Source organism: Mus caroli, unplaced genomic scaffold (assembly GCF_978045245.1).
Source record: "Mus caroli unplaced genomic scaffold, Mus_caroli_1 scaffold_18, whole genome shotgun sequence".
NCBI classification, from domain to species: domain Eukaryota; kingdom Metazoa; phylum Chordata; class Mammalia; order Rodentia; family Muridae; genus Mus; species Mus caroli.
This window is the reverse complement of record NW_028227273.1, coordinates 5,701,386-5,724,139: the sequence shown is the minus strand read 5'-3', so window position 1 is coordinate 5,724,139 and position 22,754 is coordinate 5,701,386. Positions and strand designations below refer to the sequence as shown.

Genomic DNA, 22,754 nt, shown 5'->3' with positions numbered 1-22,754 from the left:
GTGTCTTTCCCTGGGGAGGCAGTGGAGGCCCAGTAGGAGCTGGTACAATGGTTTCTATTCCTAGAAGCTGCTGAGTCTCACTCTTCCTGGCTGCCACACTAGTGATGGGGGTGCACTGCTGGTGTCAACACTGGCAGCCATGACTTTCAACGCTAAGGTCCATGACAAAAGCAAGGAGATTGAGCAGCACAGTCTTAGCCCTCTAGAGACTTTGTCTTGGTTATGAGTAGGTGTTCCTGATGAGGGTGGTGGCAAGTAATGGTTTGGATGGTTCCTTTTAGTCGCCCCCCCCCCACCAAAGGCATCCTTGGATAGACTTGAAGAAGAGTGTTTCACTGTTGACATTCTCTGTAAGTGAAAGCTGTAGACACTCAAAGCCATGAAACTCAGAGTGTGAATACATCATTGCTGCCCCATATGTTCTCACAACCTGGTGAAAATTACATTCTCAAAGTCTCCTCCACATCCCCTTGTCATTCTCTTGTTCAAAATTTATCACAGCTTGCTATTGTCCAGTGGAACTTCCTTAAGTTCTGCCACCTCTCTTTCCCAGCCTAACTTATATTGCTTGTCTGTAGATGATGTTGGCAGTTCCATACGCCACCAATCTGCCTCCTCATCCTTACGAAAACAATGCTCACCAAGGCCACCCCTGGGTTCCCATCATCTTGACTTCATAATTATCTTGTGAATGTGAAGCATTTTTTTCCCCTGAAATGTTCCATCTTGGCACCCTATTCTCTTTCATTTCTTCAGGCATCACCTTTAATTTCCTTCTGATTTTTAAATTTTATTTCATTTCTCTTCTACCTCTCATTTAGACACTGGTATTTATTCAAACACACACCCATTCCTTTAGTCTCACACTATCAGATATGTGTCTATGGCTTCCAAGTGTGTATGTCAGTTCAGAACTTCAGCAAGATACTGCATTTCCCGTTGGATCCCACGATTTTGATGACTAGCATGAGCATCAAAACTGGACTTACTTTTCTTGCAAGCATGTTCCTCCTTTTAATTCCCGTTTCAGCATGTTTCTCCCAGAAACCTGGGAGTTACCTTTGACTCTTTCCTCCTTTTTACTTGGACATAAATCTATCACCTCTTCTTCCCTTTAGTTTGTATTTGTTACTTTAGTGAGGGTTCAGAGTCTCTCTATGGACAGACAAAATGGGCCCACCATACGTCCCCCCACCATGACTCCAGTGCAATCTTCCTACCAGAATCAGAGTAAAAATTTTAGAGTGCTAATCACATTGTGACCTCAAATCCTCCAACTCTCCATGATTCTTATGACAAAAGACAAATCCATGGGTATAGTATGTCTGTCCTCTGCCTGGTTTATATTGTATCTTTTTCATGCCTTTATCTGTGTTCCACTCTGCATTTCAGGAGGGCTGAACCCTGCCAGGTCTGTTTTTTAATGCATCCCCTTGTTAACAGTGTCAGTGGGAGTCTTGTGTGATGGCAAGAGAGCATCTCCTTCTGCCTCCTGTCTTAGGTATCATCTGAATGTATTCTGCGATTCCAGATGCTTCTAAATAGGTCTGTTGAAGATCTCACTTCTTTAGTTCTCTCTAGTTCCTTGGCTACAGGAAGGTCACTTGTACTTGCTCTTTAAGTCCTGGGGTTAGAAGTGCTATCTACCATTGATGATCTTCAGGCTGTGGATCCCTGATTAAATAGTCAGGTAGACTGACATTTTCAAAACCAGTAATTGCCTTTAGGTAGTACTTAACTGTGTTATACGTTCTTTCTTGACAATTAAATCAAATTTGCTCACTCTAATTTAAATCCTCTATACTTACTGATCCCCCCACCCCAATTCTATTATTACCGAGAGAAGTACACACAGCCTCCTGTCGTGATACTGCATTTAAATATTTCTTGTTGTGTTAATTCTTGCTTTATGCAGTCTTGGTTATTTTTAGGCCTCTATAAATTTAGAGTAATTTTTCTCATACTTTTCTCCATCTCTACCAATATCTGCCTCTTAACTCTGACTCTCGGATCTTTCAGTTCCTCCCGGACTGTCACTTGTTAAGACACTCCCCATCCGCCACGGGACTGAATACCTACAGTGTTCTGTTCTGTCTTCTCTTACTCTATATGAACTTGGCAAGCCTTGTGATTAAAACACGGTTTATGTTATAGCTACTTCTCTGAAACCCATACTCTAAGTTCAGCTACCTCAGCACAATCCCTGCTTGCGTAATCATCAAGTCAAGTTTTCAATACTAAAAATTAAGCTTTTGATTTTAAAAAGAAAAATCTGCTTCACCTGAAGCAGGTTGGGTATTCCAACTTGTCATAAACAAATTTAGATGGCATCCTTGACTCCTGTCTTTTGGATTCCATATCCAAGCTTAAAGAAACATCCTATATATACAGACTTTTAAATGTTTCTCACTCAATGCTGTCCCTGTAGGGAGCAGGTTCAGATCCTCCGAGGTACACTTTCGTTTTTCCTTTTCCTTTTCCTTTTCCTTTTCCTTTTCCTTTTCCTTTTCCTTTTCCTTTTCCTTTTCCTTTTCCTTTTCCTTTTCCTTTTCCTTTCCTTCTTCCCCTCCCCTCCCCTCCCCTCCCCTCCCCTCCCCTCCCCTCCCCTCCCCTCCCCTCCCCTCCCCTCCCCTCCCCTCCCCTCCCCTCCCCTCCCGTCCTCTCCCCTCCCCATTCAAGTCAGGGTTTCTCTATAGCCCTTGGTTGTCCCCGAACTTACTTTCTAGATCAGGCTGTCTTCAAACTCACAGAAATTTGCCTGTCTTTGCCTCCTGAGTGCTGGGATTAAAGGTGTGTGAAACCACACCTGGCTTACAGCATGTTTTCTAGTATTTGTTTTTGAATTAGAATTTCTCAGATCTGGAGTTCCAGTAGATGTAAGTCTGGCACATGAACTATTGCCCCCTGAAGTGCCGTCACTCTGCGGAGCTATGCTGGCCTGCTCGATCTTTTCCCAAATTCTCTGCTCTACAAGATCTTTCTGGTACTTTCTTCTTTTTTCTTTAGGCACGTCTTCTTTGACTAGCTCTACTATTAACATGGATGCTCTAATCTCTGTGAACAAGGTCCCATTCCCCTCTCCTTTGGGATCCGTTTTTCCTCTCAAATGTGGAAGATTTCACAGGTGCTTATTCTTTACGTTAAAAGATCTGTCCACGGAAAGACATGGGCATTGAAGTTGATCAGGAATAATTTAAAACAATGGTACTAGTTATTTGTCAAGAACATTTCTCCAAAGCAAGTGTCTTAGTCAGGGTTTCTATTCCTGCACAAACATCATGACCAAGAAGCATGCTGGGGAGGAAAGGGTGTATTCGGCTTACACTTCCATACTGCTGTTCATCACCAAAGGAAGTCAGGACTGGAACTCAAGCAGGTCAGAAAGCAGGAGCTGATGCAGGGGCTATGGAGGGATGTTCTTTACTGGCTTGCTTCCCCTGGCTTGTTCAGCCTGCTTTCTTATAGAACCCAAGACTGCCAGCCCAGGGATGGTCCCACCCACAAGGGGCCTTTCCCCCTTGATCACTAATTGAGAAAATGCCTTACAGTAGGACCTCATGGAGGCATTTCCTCAACTGAAGCTCCTTTCTCTGTGATAACTCCAGCTGTGTCAAGTTGACACAAAACTAGCCAGTACAGCAAGCAATATAAAACTGAAAGCTAGGTTTTTTTCTTAGTTATGTCTTTCCACTTGAGTTTGGAATATGTATGTAATTCATATTAATTTTAGATGTCTAGTGATACAAACTTTTACATTCCATAGAATACTATTCTGTTATCTAACATCACCAATGATAGAATACAGATTCTATTAACCATTTATTTGCCATGTCTTTGAATATGGAATGAATTCTGAAGTTCTGAAGTGACAGAATATGTAAGTGCTCCTAGGTGAGTTCTGGACACAGGTGTTTAAGAGCATTAATGGCTTCTGAATCAGTTTGTAGAGTTCTGGGCTCCCATGAAAGCCATAAACATCTACTGGCAAGTACACGATGTGTCTAACCTTTAGATGTTGTCATATGGCACTGTTGCCTACAAAGTTCACATGCAAAACCTTGTACAACTAAGCTATCAAAAAAAGTCACACAAAACTCCCATGTTTGAATTAAGTTTATATACATTTCTGTCAGCAAGAATAAAGATAAGAATGTCTTGTTCAGTGCTGTTTGAGACATAACTTTACTAATATTCCCATTTTACCCTGTTCTATCAAACACACACCCACCCCCACACACACACACGCACACACACACAGACTTATGATTTTCTCAGATAACTTAGAAATATGACATTTGATTTTATAATTTCTTTATAAAAAGGCTTTCACTCCTACATGGTGAAAACATATGGAGTATAATTAATAAACATTAGTTATTCACATTCTTATGAACAAAAGTGCTTGTAACTCAACTGGTTAATTTTTACCTGTTAATTTTGGACTAAGGGAGGGATACCCAGAGAGCTGGAAAGCATTGCTTCTGAGTATGTACGGGGATTTCCAGAAGATTGTACTTGAATTAGTAGAGTTTGGGGAAGATTTGCCTTTAATCAATATGGGTGGGTATCATCCAGTCAGAAGACAAATTCATACTGCCTCTCACTTCTGGAGCTAGTATCTTTCTTTTCCTGCTCTTCATATAACAAAAGTCCAGGGTCAGCAACCTTCAGACTTGCACCAGTAACTCCTTGTTCTCTCTGATGTTGGGCAGAGGATTTGAACTTGGACTATGCCATACTCTCAGGTTCCCTGGCTCTCGCTGCTGTCGATAGCCTAGAAAGCACCTCTCAGCTCTCACCTCCACATGAACTGACTACCCTGATGAATCTCATTTCATGGATCTATATCTGTCACTTTGTTATGTTATATGTCTCTGGAGAATTGTGATTAATGCAATCACTATGTGGTTAGCAACACTTTGGCTAGTATTTCAGATATTCCCAGAGTACAAAATGAAACATAGTGAAGGCTATGATGAACAATCATATTTTAAGGAACACAGGGTACTATGGGATGGGATTAAAACGCCGAGCTTTGAAAACCAGACAGAAATTTAGAATTTATACAGGACAGAAAAATAACTCACTGAGATCTGTAGTTTTCCAGTCTTGAGAACTTAGTGTTGAATCCAAACATATAATACACATACACACACACACACACACACACACACACACACACACACACAGATACACACACTATATGTAAGTATTCAACAAATTGAACATCAAATGAACTGGAAACAAAAGAGACTGAAGATGAATGGACATGGTGTGGTGACTACAAATTTGCCTGTGTTTGCAAATTCTATCCACACTGTCACTTGACTGCTCACAAGTCATCATGCTGTCCCATACAGTGGACCCTGACTGCAACCTCAGTCACAGAGTGGCTGAATCAGGAGCACTGCTGGAATTTCAAGGGTAGCCTGAATTATACAATGAGTTCCAAGCCAGCCTAGGCTACAGGGTAAGGCATGTTTCAAAACCCCAAACCCAAAACTAAACCAAAGTCACAGTGTTTCAGTCAGCAATCTGTTCTGTTACCAAAAGTCTATGTTGAGGGGGGGATATACAGACTAAAGTGGCCACCTCCTTTAGCTGGGCAAGACATCCAGAAGAAAGAGGGGTTCATCAATGCACCCATAGAACCTTCAACCCCAAGCCGGGCAGTGGTGGCGCACTCCTTTAACCCCAGCACTTGGGAGGCAGAGCCAGGTGGATTTCTGAGTTTGAGACCAGCCTAGTCTACAGAGTGAGTTCCAGGACAGCCAGGGCTATATAGAGAAACCCTGTCTCAAAAATAAAAAAAAATAAAATAAAATAAAGAAAGAAAGGAAACCTTCAACCCAAAATTTGTTTTGTCTACAAGATGGAGCAGAGACTGAGAAAACAGCCAACCAGTGCCTGCCCCAACTTGTGATCCCTCCCATGTGAGAGAGCCAACTCCTGATATGATTAATGAGACTAAGCTATGCTTGCAGACAGAAACCAAGCATAACCGTCTCCTGAGAGGCTTCATCTAGTAGTGGATTGAGGCAGATGCAGAAACTCATAGCCAGACATCAGGTGGAGTTCAGGGAGTCTTGTGGAAGTGTGGGAGATAGAATTGAGCAAGCCAGAGATGTCAAGAACACCACAGGAAGACCTACAGAGTCAACTAATCTGGGCCCATGTCAACTCACAGAGACTGGGCCACTGGCCAGGGAGGATGCAGGGTCTGGACCTAGGCCCTTTACACATTTGTAGCAGATCTGCAGCCTGGTCTTCATGTGGGCCCCCTGACAAGTGGAAAAGGGGATTTCTTGGTTTCCATTTTCTGCCATTGAATCCTCTCCTCCTACCTGGACTCAGTGGGAGAGGATGTGACTAGTCCTGCTGAGACTAGATGTCCCAGGAGAAGAGGTACTCAAGCTGGGCAGAAGGAGAAGGGGAGGGGGCAGTGAAGGGAAGAATTTGTAATGGTAGGGCTTGGAGGAGGTAGGTAGCTGTGATTTGGATGTAAAGTGAATAAAAATAAATAAATTATTGAGGCAAAAAGAAAATTCCCAACATGGTTATTGCATAAGCAGGCAGCATTAGTTCTTGCACCAACTACGGCAGAGCAGGCACTGTTTTGGTTTGTTTTAAGTTTCTCTGCTCCTTATACCTATTCCCGGGCTAGATTCACAGTGACAGATCTGCTACTCAATCCTTAGTGGGTACTTGAGAATATTCCAATTTTGACCTCATTCCCAGTGGCCAAAGAGGTGGCAGGGCTTGAGGGCTGGTTTGTCTAATCCTTGTCTTATAGCCTGGTCATGTCAAATGGTGGCAGTTTTTCATTTTAAATATAATTTTGGTTAGTATTTTGACACATGCTGTATTTTTGGCAGTGAACAGTTTTGAAACTCTAGACCATTAAAATTACTAATAGAGAGACCTCAGGCTGATGGCTGGGTCGCAGAGATTTAGTCTGTTTCAGCATTGTTAGGATTCTTGGTGCTGAGTTACAGACTGGCAAGGGAGATAGCAGTCAGTAATCACACCAGTTCAGGAGAGGCAGGAGTTAAATAGAGCCCCATGCCCCTTTAATAAAGTCTGTGATAGGAACTGCCGCAAATTTGATTTGAACCATTTCTATTTTCTCCCAGCAAAGATATTATTGCAGGTCAATCATTTCCATAAGTGAGAGCACAGTTCTGGTGTATTCTACATTGACAGATGGCTAGAAGACCTCTCTTTCATGATCCCAGGCGGGATAAAAAGGCAATTTACAATCTATAGGACTGTGGGTACACTGGTAATGGAAGAGAATCGTTCTTATACAAATAACTCAGTGTTTGAATCTGAACTATCAGGTGAATCTGAGCTATAGCCAAATCAATTTGATAAACCATCAGAATATGATTGTACTGGCTCCAGCCTGCAAAAGCAATACTTTACATTTTCCCCACAGGAAACTCTTTCCCAAGGAAACAGCAATTGCTTGATTGCCTAAAAAAAAGCCTAGCTCTAGTGAGTTCACAATATCAGGCGAAAACTTAGATGTATGCTGAGGCTCAAGGTCAAGAGTCATAAGGGGAATTGAAGATGCTGTGCCTCTGAAACGTGATGGAACTTGTCTGCATGCCCGTGGCTTCCTACATCCTGTCCTCTTTGTAGTCAAACAGCTTAGACTTGTGTGTTCAGAGGCTCACTGTTCTTCATGTAGCTAGAATTTTCACCTTCAGGAAAAAAAAAATTAACCATCAGTTTGAATAAGCGCTCCCAATTCCTTTAGAAGCTTTTATGCTTATCTGCTAGAGACAAACGAAAAGGAAGGCACACAACAGAGGATGCTGTAGAGGCTGAGCAAGGCAGTACTCCACGCTGACTCTAGAGCAGGATGATAAAGCAGCTTCTGGGTCTACCAGCATCAGCACCACTGGGGTACATTGTTAAACATACCAGTTCTTAAGCCCTGGCCCTGGGATTTTGAGTCATCCCTCCCCAACTTTTGAGACAGGGTCTTATGTGACTCAGGATGGCTTCCAACTTGGTATGCAGCCAATGAACTTGAACTTCTGATCCTCTTGTCTCTACCTCTTGCCTTTAGTTCAGCAATTACAAGTGTGTGCCACCATGCCCAATTTCATAGGAGGCTGGGGATCAAACCCAGGGTTTTGTACCTGGTATATATATATAAGCACTCTACTAACTAGCGTATGCCAGAGTCAACAAGTCAAGACTTCTTAGTATGAGAATTAGTAATCTCTAGTTTAAAAAGCCTCCATATTCTTGTAATGTGCAATCATACTTAGAAACCCTGCTGCAGCTCAGTCAAAAACCACTCACAATCAGATGCCTCATAGCAGTTTTCTTTTGCAGGGTCTGCCCTAGGCTGATTTAAATAATTTGGCTCCTTCTGAGGGTTAACCATACACAATGGCTGCTTATGGAGAGGCATGCTTCCTTGACTTTCTTAAGTATTACTTTAAGGACCCATCTTGATTCTAGGGCTCCGTATGGGATCCACCGACCTGTTACAAATGCTTTGCCATTCAGTTACCCACTCAGCTAGATTGGGATTCCACTGACTATTCCTTATATACCCAGAGAGCTTGTTGTAGTGGGTCTCCTGACTTGAGAAGCCTGTAGCACTCCTTTTTTTTTGTGTGTGGGGGGTGTGAGGACTTGGGATCTAACCTAAAACCTAGCTAAACCTGTGGATTGAGCAGCAGCTGCTGTGTGGTGGGCTGTTTGAGCACGACCCTGTTTCCTCTCTCTTATTTAAAGCACTGGAGGAATGTGATCACCCAAACAACCCACTGGGCAACTGCTGCACAACATTGTAGAAGTAGAAAATGAGATAGATAGGCCATCATCTGAGTGGATTCCAGTTGTCGAGGAGAGAGGCGTGAAGGACATTTGGAATGACCCCAAAGTCCCAGAAGGGGAGGCTGGGAGTTAATGTGATAACTTGTCCTTGAAGTGGCAGAAGGAAATTTGCAGTTACAGCTGGGATTTCAGCCAGGTTCTTGCACACATATCCTTATACACTGACATGAAAAGGCAAGGGATATATGGGATATTATTCTGGCTTAACACCATTTGAGAGTGCCTTTTGAGACAAGACTTGAGATCAGGAAGTCCTCAGATTTACTACATAACTGACCTAAGCCAGCTGCAGCTCATGGAAATCCTCCTGTGTCTGCCTCCAGAGTTCCAGGTTTATCAGAATGTCATACCACACCAGATTTGACTACCATTTTGAGTCAATTAGAGTGTTTCTTAATTCCTCTGGATTTCTACAAAGTTTGTTTTCCTAATTCTGTATACATGAGTTTCAGCAATAGAGGGGATGATAACACAGTCCTATAAAGGGCAGGACCCTGCAGAATTGCTTTTGCTGACTCCATCTTTCCTGCTCACATTCATAGCAGGGATTCATGGGAGATTTGTTTTGTAGTCTCTGTTAGCATTCTGAGGAGACACATTGTCAGTGTCCAGCCTAGATCCTGCTTATGCAACCTCAGGACATGATCACCTGTGCCATGTGTCTGTATCAGTGACCTGCGCCCCTAGGATGGGGGCATGGTGGTCAGAATTATTTTCCCTTCGACTTCAGTTTGCTACCAGTTGTTGGGGGGCTGATGACTAACTTGCAGATGTCTTAGTAGATGTATTCATGGTTTATGCCTCAAACTGTGTTGTTTATAGTTATAGTAAGACCTGCAGTGGGCCACATTCCTTCTCTGGTCCTGGATGCCTCAGCTTGATCATGAGCCAGCTGTGGGTCATATCTGATTTTCAGGAACGTACAATAGGCCATGACTCTGAAGATCTAGCAGGTTGCATATTGAATGCCTATCCCACCTCTGACATGTTCTCCCAAGAACAGAAAGCAGTGCTCATATAGAACACTCAAAGCACTTAGGACTTGTAGCTAGGTGAAATGGACTAAGTTCATTCACAGAGCATCAGAAGTACTTTGTCAAAGTCTGCTTGTTTTCTAAGAACTCTCACAACAGAATACATTAAGCGTTATGGGTTTTAAATGCTCCATGTACTTAACCTTGGACTATGTTCCTGGTACTCTTCCATGCTCTACATTGTACTTCAAACCAAATATCATAATCTGATATACTAAGCTATATGATTATATGATTATTGCCTTCCCTAAGCTATGATGTCCTCAGGATGAAGAACTTCTTTTGGTTTCCTATACTATTTGGTAATGCTTTCTTAAATACAAGTAGAAGTTACACATCTATCCATACATGTGCATATGGACATTTCTGTGGGTATATGCCTTTAAGCCTCAGACTATAACAAGTAGATACCACTGGTTTTCCTGTCCTTTAAGTAAGGAAGCTGAATCTTAGAAGGGGAAAGGACTGAGCCTTAACCATGGTTGTCTGCCCTAACAGCTTGGCTTTAGGCCAGTGCTTGTTCCTGTTTCTCATGTTGCCATTGCAGCTCTGGCACTTGGGATTAATGTTTGAATTTAGGATGAGAAATCTATCTTAACACATACTTTCTTTTCTTCAAAGGGTAGAGCCTACTTCAGAATTACAGCATACCCCTTATCATCAATAAGAAACATTTGTGGAGTTACTGTCCTGCCACACATGATTTTGAAAATACGAAGTTTTTTTTCACAAAAGAGAATGCAGGCCATTTGTGAATGTGAAAGTGATGCTGGCCCATGGTAGGGAGGCAGGTAAATGACTATGTGTGGAAGCCTATGGTGACTGGTAAATAAGATGACAGGAGTGTGACCACCAGATGTCTGCATAGAACTTATATGGGTGGGAGGTGGGGAGCCTTAGGTGTGGTATAGGTATATAGTTATTTGTTTGCCAGCCTTCCTGCACATCTTTTCTTCCCTTTATGTGCCTTTGTTCTTGAAGAACATTCTTTAGTTACTTCAGTGCATCTTCCTTAGAGTCCAGGAAAGCACATTAAAAACAACCTTTGATAACTGTGATATAGCGTCCTCCTCCATTCTGTATCACAAAGACAATGGCAGTCAGAGAGGGAAGTCACTGATGGCCTGGCTTTTAGGGAGACTTGGAGGGGACACAGGACTTAGGAGATTGTCCACAAAATGAGGCATAGATAAGAAGAGGGGAAAAACACTTTTGAAGAAAGTTGGGAGTGTGGAAGAGCTGGTAGGGGATGAAGTTCTGACATAGGGAGTAAGGCACTGGTGTGTCCCACTGGGTCTGGAAAGAGAATCCAGAAATAATGTGGATATGCATCTCACTGCATTGAGTGGATATGTATATGTATCCTGGCTACTGAGGATTGGAAGGAGAATGAAGCTTTCCTGTCAAGGAGGAGACATATAGCAGAGTGCCTGACTTTAGCATGAGTCCCACCATTTATTTTGAAATCCCTTCTATACAACGTACATTGCATTTGAGTGAGTTTGTTAACTCCTCCAGGCAATCCAGTTTTTCTTTCTTCAAAATGACAATAAAAGCTCCTATTCCAGAGGGCTTTATAAGGATTAATTGAGAATATATTTTAACTTCTTAGAACACTTTCTTAGATTCAGGACATGCTCATTACATGTTATTGTCACCAGTGTATAGAAAGTCATTCTGTACACCGACCCTAAATTGTCCCCACAAATCTTTGTAGGTATCAACAAATCAAAATTGACCTTGTTTGACTGCCCTGTCTTGGAAGTTTCTTCAAGGTGGAGAAAGTTGACTTCTAACTCATATAATCTGAGCTCTTCTGCATGAAAACAGACGAAGTTACTCACAAAATGACTGGCCCAGAGGCTCCCTGGAAAACATCATCAGGCAATTCTTCCAAATTATTGTTATCGCTTAGATTCCTGGGGATGGAGTTGGAGAAAGAATAAGAAAAAGAAAGCCACATAAATATCCCTGTTGTAAGAGCCATTTCCCTCTAAATGGCCTGGGAGAGCAGTCAGGACTACTTACAGTTCATCTAGCTGGGTTCCGTTGAATGCACAGTTGTGTATTTCTTGGATCCCATTCTTATTCAGCCATCTGAAATAAAAGCCCATTAAAAACTTAATAATGTCAGATGCAGACAATACAAGGGGTTTGTAATTGGAAGTACTGGAGCAGGGCCAGACAGCATAGTTAGTGGCATAAATAAGATGCAACCCTTAAGCTCAGAGATGAAATGGGCGGGCAAATGATACTGGTTTATCGCTATGTAACCTTTTTTGTCAGTTTTGAATTTTGCATTATGTATGTATATTATCTATTCTCGGGAATAACTGGGCTTCATGTAGAGGAATGAATAAATTAAATTTAGTTTTTAAAAAGGTACACCGTCTGGATTGTATACCTATAAGAATTTTGTGCACTCTGCCCACGTCCAGAGAAAATTTTATAGGAAGATCAAAGATCTTACCTGACTTGAAGGATGGAAATAATAATTATTGAACACATATTTCTAAGACAGAGACAGGATGATTTTGTTCACCTTTCTCTGAGGCTTTATGCTCTTCACCCATGCTCACCCACAGCAGCAGGACTAGCTGTCATCAAAGTGATCTAATTAAGTTGTCAGACAACTTGAACATCTCCAGTGACCCATGGGACCCTGGTTATTGGAGGTGTGTGGAAGAGGCTGTGGGTTATGGCAGAGAGGATGAGAAATCAATTACAGTGACTGTGGGCTATGTCAGGATGAGCTTGAGTGAGTGGCCACTGCTGAACTCCGGGAGGTGGGATTGATGTACTCAGTTGTGCTCATTTTACTAAGATGGCTGAGAACCAGGCTTGCTTGGACAGGGGTACCTCAGGACACCTCAGGATATCAGTTGTGCCCTGTTCTCCTCTTGAGTGGATTTATAAATGAAACAACTTCACTGTCAGGAGAGGCAGTTCTGAGCCTTGAACTACTTGCTCTTTTTATGTGTAGCCAGTCTTCCTGCCAGGCTTGGCGGCTTACTAGCAGCCCCGTTCCCAGAGCTGACACAGAAGCTATGGGGGTAGGTTGGGGGGCTCCAAATACTCCTTAGGCTGTGTTGAGAAGCTAGAAGACAATTCCAAAAAAAATCACAGGTAGACAACTATATACCTTTCTATCCCCTCTTTCTAAAAGTCACTGAGCTAACAAACTTAGAAGAAAAGTTTATCTTTTTAAACATTATGCTTTTCCAAAAGGAGGCTTCTCCTGACAAAGAAGTGACCATGCACTCCACCTTTCTCACCAGCCCCCACTCTCTACCACCACTACCTGAAAGGTCTCTCACAGAAACATTTAGACTGTGGACATCATGTCCAGAATGGTGACAGTCCCTGGGGCAGCAATTTCTAACCTGTTTATCCATGGCTGTTGGACATAAACTACAAGTGTCAACAAAATTTCTCTAATTTATGGACCAAGAGGCAATATTAAAGATGTCATTTGCTTTATATAGGTTCCCATAAAATAAGGTCACAAATTTTATTGGAAAAATACAAAATATAGTAGTTAAGTAAAAAAAAAACTTTTATAATATATGTCAATTGTAGAAGCCATTCTTAGTTAGAAGCTGACATTGACTTATGCACTTTAGTTGCCTGATTCTGAATCTTTGCCCAGGACTCTGTAGGCCTGTATAGGCTCTACCTGTTTACCTATAGACTAGACAATTAATCTTTACTGCACAAAATTGTCCCATGAAAAGACATTGCTGTATATATAGATTATAATAATTATTGTATTCAAAGTAGTCCATTCATTGTACTTATAGTTTTCTTGATTAGCAGGTCACATCGTATAGGAAGGGATGGCTATTTTTTTATGTCAATAGTGTATCATTACACAGAATCAAATTATGCCAGAACCCTTTCCCTTGGCTTCATATTGAACTGTTGAACTCTTCAACTATCAACACAGAGATACCAACAGCTATAAAGTGCACCCCTAATCTCTTTCTTTGGGTGTTTTGTGGTGAATTCAAGGCCTTGATCATGCTAAACATGTTTTCTACTTCTGGGATATATCCTCTGCCATCTTTATCTATATCTATCCATATCCATAGCTATATATTAGGCAATTTTCCAAATTATTGTTATTGCTTAGTGTGTGTATGTATATATGTGTATATATACATATATCTTTATTTCTATATTTCTGTTCAATACATATTTATATTTAAATATGTCTATATTTAAATTTCAAGATATACAGTTGAACATACAATCTTCCTGTCTTAGCCTCCTGAATCACTGGCATTGTAGGTCTATACCATTAGGCTTAGTTCCTAGTCTTTTACGACAGGGAATTCCCTTTAAGACCCAGTGACAGTGATGGTGTTTGTGATGATGATGAGAATAACCACCATCTGTGTGATTGTTCTGCTAAAGCAAAATCCCTTGAACTTTCCTAAGTCTTGTTTTGTCCCTAGAGTCAAATGGCATGCTCACTCAACAGAGACTTCTCTGAGGGACTGGACACATGAGGCCTTGCTCATTAAGACTCATGACAGATGGGCAAACTAGATGGGAGGCAACCTAGCAAGAGAGAAAACATGAATGATATAATCCTCTCCTGAGGCCAAAGCCTGCTAGGAACAATTGTCGCAAATATAACTTGATCTCTGGTCCTCTGAATTAGGCATTCTTCAGGAGGGCCGACAGTAGGTGCTTTCCCCAGCAGCTCCTCTGCTTTCTCACCCAGCAGTGCGTGAGAAAGAGTTCAGAGGTCCTACAAAATGGTTTTTTGCAGCTCAGTTTTGAGTCAGTAGCCAAGGGCCTGATCACTTTAAGATGTTTAGAACAAATAAATATTTACATTTGTCTTTAGAATGGAACTTCAGAAGTTTCAGAAGATGTGATGAGATATAGAGGTTTCGAGTGCTCAACATCATGTTCTTACATTCCCCCTGAGTGTGTTAGATGGCCCTCTTAGGAGAAAACATCCCAGTATTAAAGATACTACCCAGCTTAAGAACAACTGGAAACTCAAAGCTGCATTGAGTAAGAGACTTTTACTCTATTATCTATGGATTAAGGAGCAGACAAAGTAAGAAAGTAGATATTGTCTTCACAAGTGTGAACTTACCTTTCAGAGATATGTCTGAAAAAATGTTGACTCCCAAGAGAAAAGTATACTCTCTTGAGAAGTGTGGGGGTATGGAATCACATAGCAGCCATAAACAAAATGGTGAAGAGCAGACAAGATCTGTATGGGGTTTGCTGCTCTTGGCAGAATGCATACAATAAAGGTCATTTAAAAACAGAATCATGAGAAATCACACTGTGAAATGAATTCATGACAATTTGTGAAACAGGAAGCAGGAGTTCGCTTCTTAAGGTATAATTGCAATCAGACAGTCCCCAACTGTTAGTTTGTGTGCATCTAAGTTGCATGAATCCTGGGAATCATTGGTAGTTCATAACCTAGTTTCTTTGCTATCCCGAGAAGTGGCTACTAACAGAGAGGATTAGAAAGTCATTTGTTAGTTACACCTAGTGCATTTAAGAACTTCCCCAGATATGCATTTTCCTGATGACTAAGGATGATGAACATTTTTTTTAGGTACTTCTCAGCCATTTGGTGGTATTCCTCAGTTGAGAATTTTTTGTTTAGCTCTGTACCTCATTTTTAATAGGGTTATTTGGTTCTCTATAGCCTAACTTCTTGAGTTCTTTGTATATATTGAATATTAACCCTCTATCAGATCTGTTGGTTGTCTTTTTGTCTTATGGACAGTATCCTTTGCCTTAGAGAAGCTTTGCAATTTTGTGAGGTCCCATTTGTCAATTCTTGATCTTACAGCAAAAGCTATTGGTGTCCTGTTCAGGAATTTTTCCCCTGTGCCCATATGTTTGAGTCTCTTCCCCACTTTCTCCTCTATAATTTTCAGTATCTCTGGTTTGGCTAAGATCGAAAACTCAGGTGACAGCAGATGCTGGCATGGATGTAGAGAAAGAGGAACACTCCTCCATTGTTGGTGGGATTGCAAACTGGTACAACCATTCTGGAAATCAGTTTGGGGGTTCCTCAGAAAATTGGATATAGTACTACTGGAGGACCCAGCAATACCACTCCTGAGCATATACCGAGAAGATGCTCCAACATGTAATAAGGACACATGCTCCACTATGTTCATAGCAGCCTTATTTATAATAGCAAGACGCTGGAAAGAACCCAGATGTCCCTCACCAGAGGAATGGATACAGAAAATGTGGTACATTTACACAGTGGAGTACTACTCAGCTATTAAAAACAATGAATTTATGAAATTTTTAGACAAATGGATGTATCTGGAGGATATCATCCTGAGTGAGATAACCCAATCACAAAAGAACACACATGATATGCACTAACTGATAAGTGTGGATATTAGCCCAGAATCTCAGAATACCCAAAATACAATTTGCAAAACACATGAAACTCAAGAAGAAGGAAGAACAAAGTGTGGGTACTTTGATCCTTCTTAGAAGGGGGAACAAATTACCCATGGAAGGAGTTATAGAGACAAAGTGTGAAGCAGAGATTAAAAGAATCACTATCCAGAGACTGCCCTTCCTGGGGATCCATCTCGTAAACAACCACCAAAACCAGACACTATTGTGGATGCGAACAAGGGCTTGCTAACAGGAGCCTGATACAGCTGTCTCCTAAGAGGCTCTGCCAGTGCCTGACAAACAGAAATGGATGGTCACAGCCATCCATTGGACGGAGCACAGGGTCCCCAATGAAGGAGCTAGAGAAAGGACCCAAGGAGCTGAAGGGGTTTGCATCCCCATAGGAGGAACATTAATATGAACTAACCAGCATCCCCAGAGCGCCCTGGGACCAAACCACCAACCAAAGAGTACTCATGGCTCTAGCTGCATATGTAGCAGAGGATGGCCTAATCAGTCATCAGTGAGAGGAGACGCCCTTGGTCCTGTGAAGGTTCTGTGTCCCAGTATAGGGTAATGCCAGTGCCTGGAAGTGGTAGTGGGTGAGTTGGTGAGGAGGAGAGGAGGTTTTAGAAGAGGAAACTAGGAACTGGGATAACATTTGATATGTAAAGAAATATCAAATAAAAATGGAAAAACAAACAAACAAACAAACAAACAAACAAACAAACAAACAAAACCTTCCCCAGAATCCCGAAAGATGAAGGAGAGCTCATGAGCACAGGTGATTATTCTGAGCAATGGAGACTCTTTGCATGCTCAGCATGGGTCTGTGATTATGAGGACTGAGGATGGGGCCATATTTCTCAAGTCCACCTCACTCCTCATTGTTCCCTTTTGGCAACAGAAGCCTTGCCATGCAATAATCAGCTTTATTGACACACAAGCTATTTTGTCCTTTGGAGCAGATGCTGTATCACGGGAGACCATCCATCAAAGAGCCATTTTAAATACTTGAATCACACTACGGAATCATGAATTATTAACGTGACTCTATGTTGAGATTCAGAGATGTAGAAATGAGAGGAAACACAGAAACCATAGAATGATATAAATGGGGAGATGCCAGTGTTAAACAAACACACAAAGAGTTAGCCCATTGTGAGAAAGACAGAGATTAGTGAAGGACCGAGTGTTAGGCTATGGGTTAGTTTGCCCACTTACTTACAGAATTACACTTTCAAAGCTCAGTCCCATGAAGGAGTTCCTGGCAATGATGTGGATGTTTATGTTATCTTGAATGTCTCTAAGAAGAGAGAGCAGACAAATTAGATGTTTGTGGTGCACTCCACCTGTGCAATTTCCCCACATTCAGTCTGCTGACACCAAGTGATCTGCAGCTGGAGTAACATTTTGATAGAGTTTTTGTTCCGAGGATAAGAGCTCAAAGTTTGGGCAACAAATGGTCTGCTTATCTGTATTGTGCTAGTTCTTCCCAAAGAAGAAATTGTAAAGCCATAGGACCTTTTCTCTTTGGAGGATTCCTGAGAAGAGGTCACTGTGTTGAGTTTCTTCTCAGTACAGCTCTTTATTGGCCTTGTTTCTACAGTAGTTGGTCTCTGCTCAATAAGATAGACACAGAAGCTGACTTGGTACCTACGGACAGACCCCTCTGTTCATTTTATTTGTGTCTTCTCCTTTCTCATTCTTCCAGTGCTTTCTCTGAATGTGTGTGCTGTCAGAGGACAGTATCAGGTCATTCTGTGAGTACCACTAACTTTTCTCTTGAGACACCATCTGCCTTTGGCTTAGAAATAGACTAGTAGGCCATGTTAGCTGGCCAGCAAATCCCAAGTATCCTGCCTCTACCTCCTTAGTGCTGGAACTCTAAGCATGGTAGTACATGATTGGCTTTTAAAATGTAGGGGTTAGGGGTGTCAAATTCAGGCCCTTGAACTTATAAACTTATCACTTACATCTGAGTTATCCCTCAGGCCTTTTTCCTTTTTCTTATATATTGTGGTTTTTTTTTCCTATCCTTTTACTTGAACCACAGAAAAAATTATTGATTTTATTTTTCTTCCCATGTTAAAAGATACGGAAAATTTTTTCTCTGTTTGTTTTACTTATCCTTCCATCAGACTGACCTACCAGGTTTGGTGAACATATAACAGCAGAAGAGCTAATAGATGGAAAAAATTCAAGAAGTCTAGAAGATTCTCTGTCCTATATCCTCAGCTGCTTAAAACCCACTCTGGCCCTTTCCTTTGGGGTTTGTTCAGATTCTCACAGGTTCCCTATTGGAAATAACATTTTTCTTCCCTCCCCTCCCCTCCCCTCCCCTCCCCTCCCCTCCCCTCCCCTCCCCTCCCCTCCCCTCCCCTCCCCTCCCCTCCCCTCCCCTCCTGTTCCTCCCTCCCTCTCCCACCCCTCTTTGTTTCTTTTTTCTTTCTTACCCCCGCCCCCTTTCTGTGTGCTGAGATTAAACACAAATGGTGGAGGAATCTGGAGTTGAAGAGGGCCTCCATGTAAGCTCCACATATGTTAAGTATCCATGTATAGAAAACTTGATGGTTTGGTTCTAAGTTTGTTTGTGGATAATAGTTAATTCAGAACCTGTAAACTTCATTTAAACTGAACTTTGACGGCCCCTCTTGCTGACTGTCTTCCTTCCTCTCTCACCTAGAGACATGCATTTGGAAAATGTACTGTGATGGATATTAGAGACCATAGTAAAAAGAGAAGAACAGAAGGCTATAGTAAGCTCAAAGTCAGGGACCAACCAAACACAAACTAAAATTTGGGGAAGTGTAAACTAAGATAATCATTGTCTCTTTGTAAGTCTATCTCACATTTGTTATGAAGATGGAGCGCTGATTGACATCCTATTAATAAAAACTTACAATAGAACCTTTTGGAGAGACTGGATCTTGTGAACGGCTGGCAAGTGTTTAATGCCTGTGTTGGATATTAACCTAGAGAGATTGAGACAAAGTGAGAGTGAGCAGAGATGAAGCTGTCATGAAAACATCTGTCAGAGGCTGAACTTTCCAAGTTCAAAATACCAATTATGGACTGTCAAAAAACACTATCAGAGCTCTCACAATATAGATTATACTTTTATTATCTGCTTTTTGTTTTAAAAAATCTCACCAGGAGCTAGAAGGCTATTGATTCCTTAGAGCAAAGAAATATACACTTCTTTTTACAAGGCATTGATATTCTACTATCATTCATATACTGATTTAATTTTGAATATGAATAAGTTATCAGCATTCAGAAATGACTTAAAATGAGATAACATTGGCCTAGTTACTCCATTTTCCAGCCTTGGTATACTTCTTGGAGAACTAGTATTTTCCCTTTTAAAGAATTTCTTTTGGGGTTACTGTGTCAGAGTACATACTCGTTGATTTCAGGGTATATAAGTGATCTAAAAAAATAGGGTCAATTAGAAAGTGGTTGCAGGTGTTTGGAGATAAGTTTTCATGAGCAGAGAGATAGTTTAAAAATCCCTACATCTGATGATAGCAGATCTTCCCTTGATCCTACCCAGTGTTCAGCTTCCTTGGGAATTAAAGCCTGAGACTCTGCGATGAAAGCAGCTGATGACTAATGTAATGGACACTATGGGTTCAGAGCATCTGAGACAGGAAACGTGAAGAAGGGGAGGAGGAAGATAGCACCAGCATGAGTAATGGTGTTGGCCACTGCTACTGGTGCAGTTTTTGTAATCGCAAGGACCTGATTTAGGAGTTCTACAGCACATGTATCAGAGTTATTGCTCTGAAGGAATGGTGTGCAGGGACGGAAGGGATTCATAGTTCCTAGTGGTAAAAGTTAGTACCATGTTATAGATACCCCACTTTCAGATTAGACATTTATGAAAACCCAGTGAGTTTCGCATAGGTATCTCTTAACATACCATAGATGGTTCTCTGGAGTAGAAAGCAAATAAGAGGAAATGCTAGATGAAGTCGTGATGTCCAGCTGTACCTTAATTAAGCCAGGTGACATTTTGGTAGAAGTGGTTGCTAATTGTCTAGTGACTCATGAAAACCATCAGGCACACCATTTTATTTTTTTTTTCAGATTTCCTACTGTAAGTTGCTCAAAACCCTCTAGTATAGCTCGACCTCCATTTCCTTCTGTGTCCGGCTTAGCAAAGTCATAGTTGGTCCTTGTCACGCCCATCAGGAAGAACCCTATTGACATATACATCATTGTGAAGGACCAAATCTCTGGACTCAGTTTTGGCATTTTGTTCCCCATGTTTTTATTGAGAAAGTCAGTTAATCTTGTCTATGGATTGTTGGAATGGTTCTCTGAGGCTGTGTTCCCACTTGGCTCCTAACATTGCAAGTAGAACTCATTCTGATCAGCTTTTCTTTTTAGACTTCCAACAAAATCTCCTACTTTTTTCCTGGACTAATGGGCCGTTCACATACTCTTTTTGAGGGTTTGTTATGACATTAATTTTTATTTTAAAATTAAAAGCTGGATATGACGGTGTAGGCCTAGAATCCCTGTGGAATTGCTATTTGTGGTTGGTCAGGGTTCCATAGTGAAGTCCTGTTTCAAAATCCATTTTCCATATAGAGAAATAAACATTTTGACATTAAGGTCAACGAGTGAAAGTAAGTGTGTAGAGGCCACAACCAGATAAAACTTGATGCCATTGTCCCGGTCCCCTATGGGTTCCTATTGCATTTAACCCCTTCCTAACCTCCAGATCCTAATAACCACCCATTAGTTTTCTGTGCGATATATATTTTTTCCAAAGGCTCTATTTTCCAAAATAGAATCATAGAACAAATAACTTTTGAGTCTGGCTGGCTTTTCTTTTAATACTTCCAAGATGTGATATATTTGAAATCCTCCCATGTTGTGTGTTTCAGTAGTTCCGTTTTGTTGTTGTTGTTAAATAGAATTTCTTCTTTGAATAATTCACAATTTATTTCTCAATTACCCAATTGCAGTTTCAGGGTTTTCTTGTAGAAAGATATTGGTTAAATGTATTAATGTTCATATGGTATATTATACACATATAAAAGGTGCTTTAAACATTTGTTCATGGTTGTTGTTTGTTTGTTGAGCAAGAAAGAGAAAGAAAGTACACACACACACACAGACACACACACACACATGCACACACAGAGTAAGAGAGAGGGAAGAGGGATAGGTTTTTCTTTTTCTTGGGTAAATGCCTTGGAGTGTAATTTCTGGGTCAGATTGCAAGCACATATTTAAACAGAAAACAGCTTAGCAATTTTTTTAAGTAAACAAGTGTACCATTTTGCACTCAACCAGCAATGTGTGAGAGTGCCAGTCACTCTACATACTTTGGTCATTTAAAAAGTGCCTATATTCTTTTTATACCAAAGTAATATATGTATTTATTATGAGACTTGCGAAAAATCTACAAAGACATGTACAGAAGAGAGTAAAAATCACCCCATGGCCCAGCGTTAGCATCTGTTAGTATTTGACACAGGGAGTTTCCACTAAAATAACATAAGCCATTGCTCCCCAATAACCCCTGAGTCAAAGCTGTTGGGAACAATGCTGTGACTTTAAAGACCCACAATTTACTGCAATCGTATTTCATCAGATCTAGCCTTTTCTATTTTTAGATCTCTTCCCATGATGTTCTTTCAGTATTCTCCTAATGAGACATCAGAGCAGTGACTATATTTAATATTTTCTGACAATCTTCCTCTGTGTGTAGGTTTGGAATGCAGCCTGTGCTCATAAAATACCAGGTCAATTGCATGATGTTTCTCAAACATTTCTAGTTTCTGTCACCAGGAATATATCAAAACTCTAATTTGGTTGATTTGCTTGTCAGGTATCACTGCTATTTGGGGGTAATTAGTCTTCAACAGAGGCTGGGAGGTCCAGAGGCTAGAAATCACAGGAATCTGCATATGAACTCCTGCATGAACTGGATACAAGCTGGTTTATCACTACAGGCCAGAAAATGTGTGGACTGTGGACATCATGGTAGGCATCCTATCATAGGCGACTTTGTCATTTCACCTTCTCTTGGGCCAACTTTTACTCTAGCTGTTGCTACAGCAATAGGCTGCTGTTAAATTTAATGTGGCAGATGCTTGCTTCAGCTATACTGAGTAGCTTTCATTTTATTGTCTGGGATTTCTAGGCCACTTTTATGATATGCATGTAGAGAATCTTGTCAAGCCATTCTGAACCCTTGACAAATCCAGAAATGATTGGGACTTAACCCTGCAGTAGCGAATTCCTGGCTGGTCTGGAATCCCCCTCTTTGTTTTTTATGAACAATTCTAAATATATTTTACATGTATCTTACATGGGTGAGCTCAAATTGTCTGGCTGTCTACTACTACATATAGGTTTGAAGACAGTGGGTTGACAAAGCATTTTTTTTTTTTTGCTGAAAATTAATGCTTTTTCGTTGTATAGCACTTGATCTTTATC

At 41.1% G+C, this 22,754-nt stretch overlaps 1 protein-coding gene across 5 annotated transcripts in view; it reads right to left on the bottom strand.

The window, feature by feature from the left end:
• Fshr (follicle stimulating hormone receptor) overlaps positions 1-22,754 on the bottom strand; it is a 201,506-nt gene that overhangs the window by 5,421 nt on the left and 173,331 nt on the right. For 3 of the 5 annotated variants that reach the window (XM_021186441.2, XM_085832743.1, XM_085832741.1), the window contains exons 5-8: positions 19,199-19,270; positions 17,524-17,601; positions 11,922-11,990; positions 11,738-11,812 (exon numbers count right to left, since the gene is read on the bottom strand). In XM_021186441.2, coding sequence (XP_021042100.2) covers positions 11,738-11,812; positions 11,922-11,990; positions 17,524-17,601; positions 19,199-19,270 — 294 coding nt within the window. The remainder of the gene's footprint in view (positions 1-11,737; positions 11,813-11,921; positions 11,991-17,523; positions 17,602-19,198; positions 19,271-22,754) is intronic. The other 2 variants (XM_021186442.2, XM_085832742.1) reach the window with 1 other exon arrangement.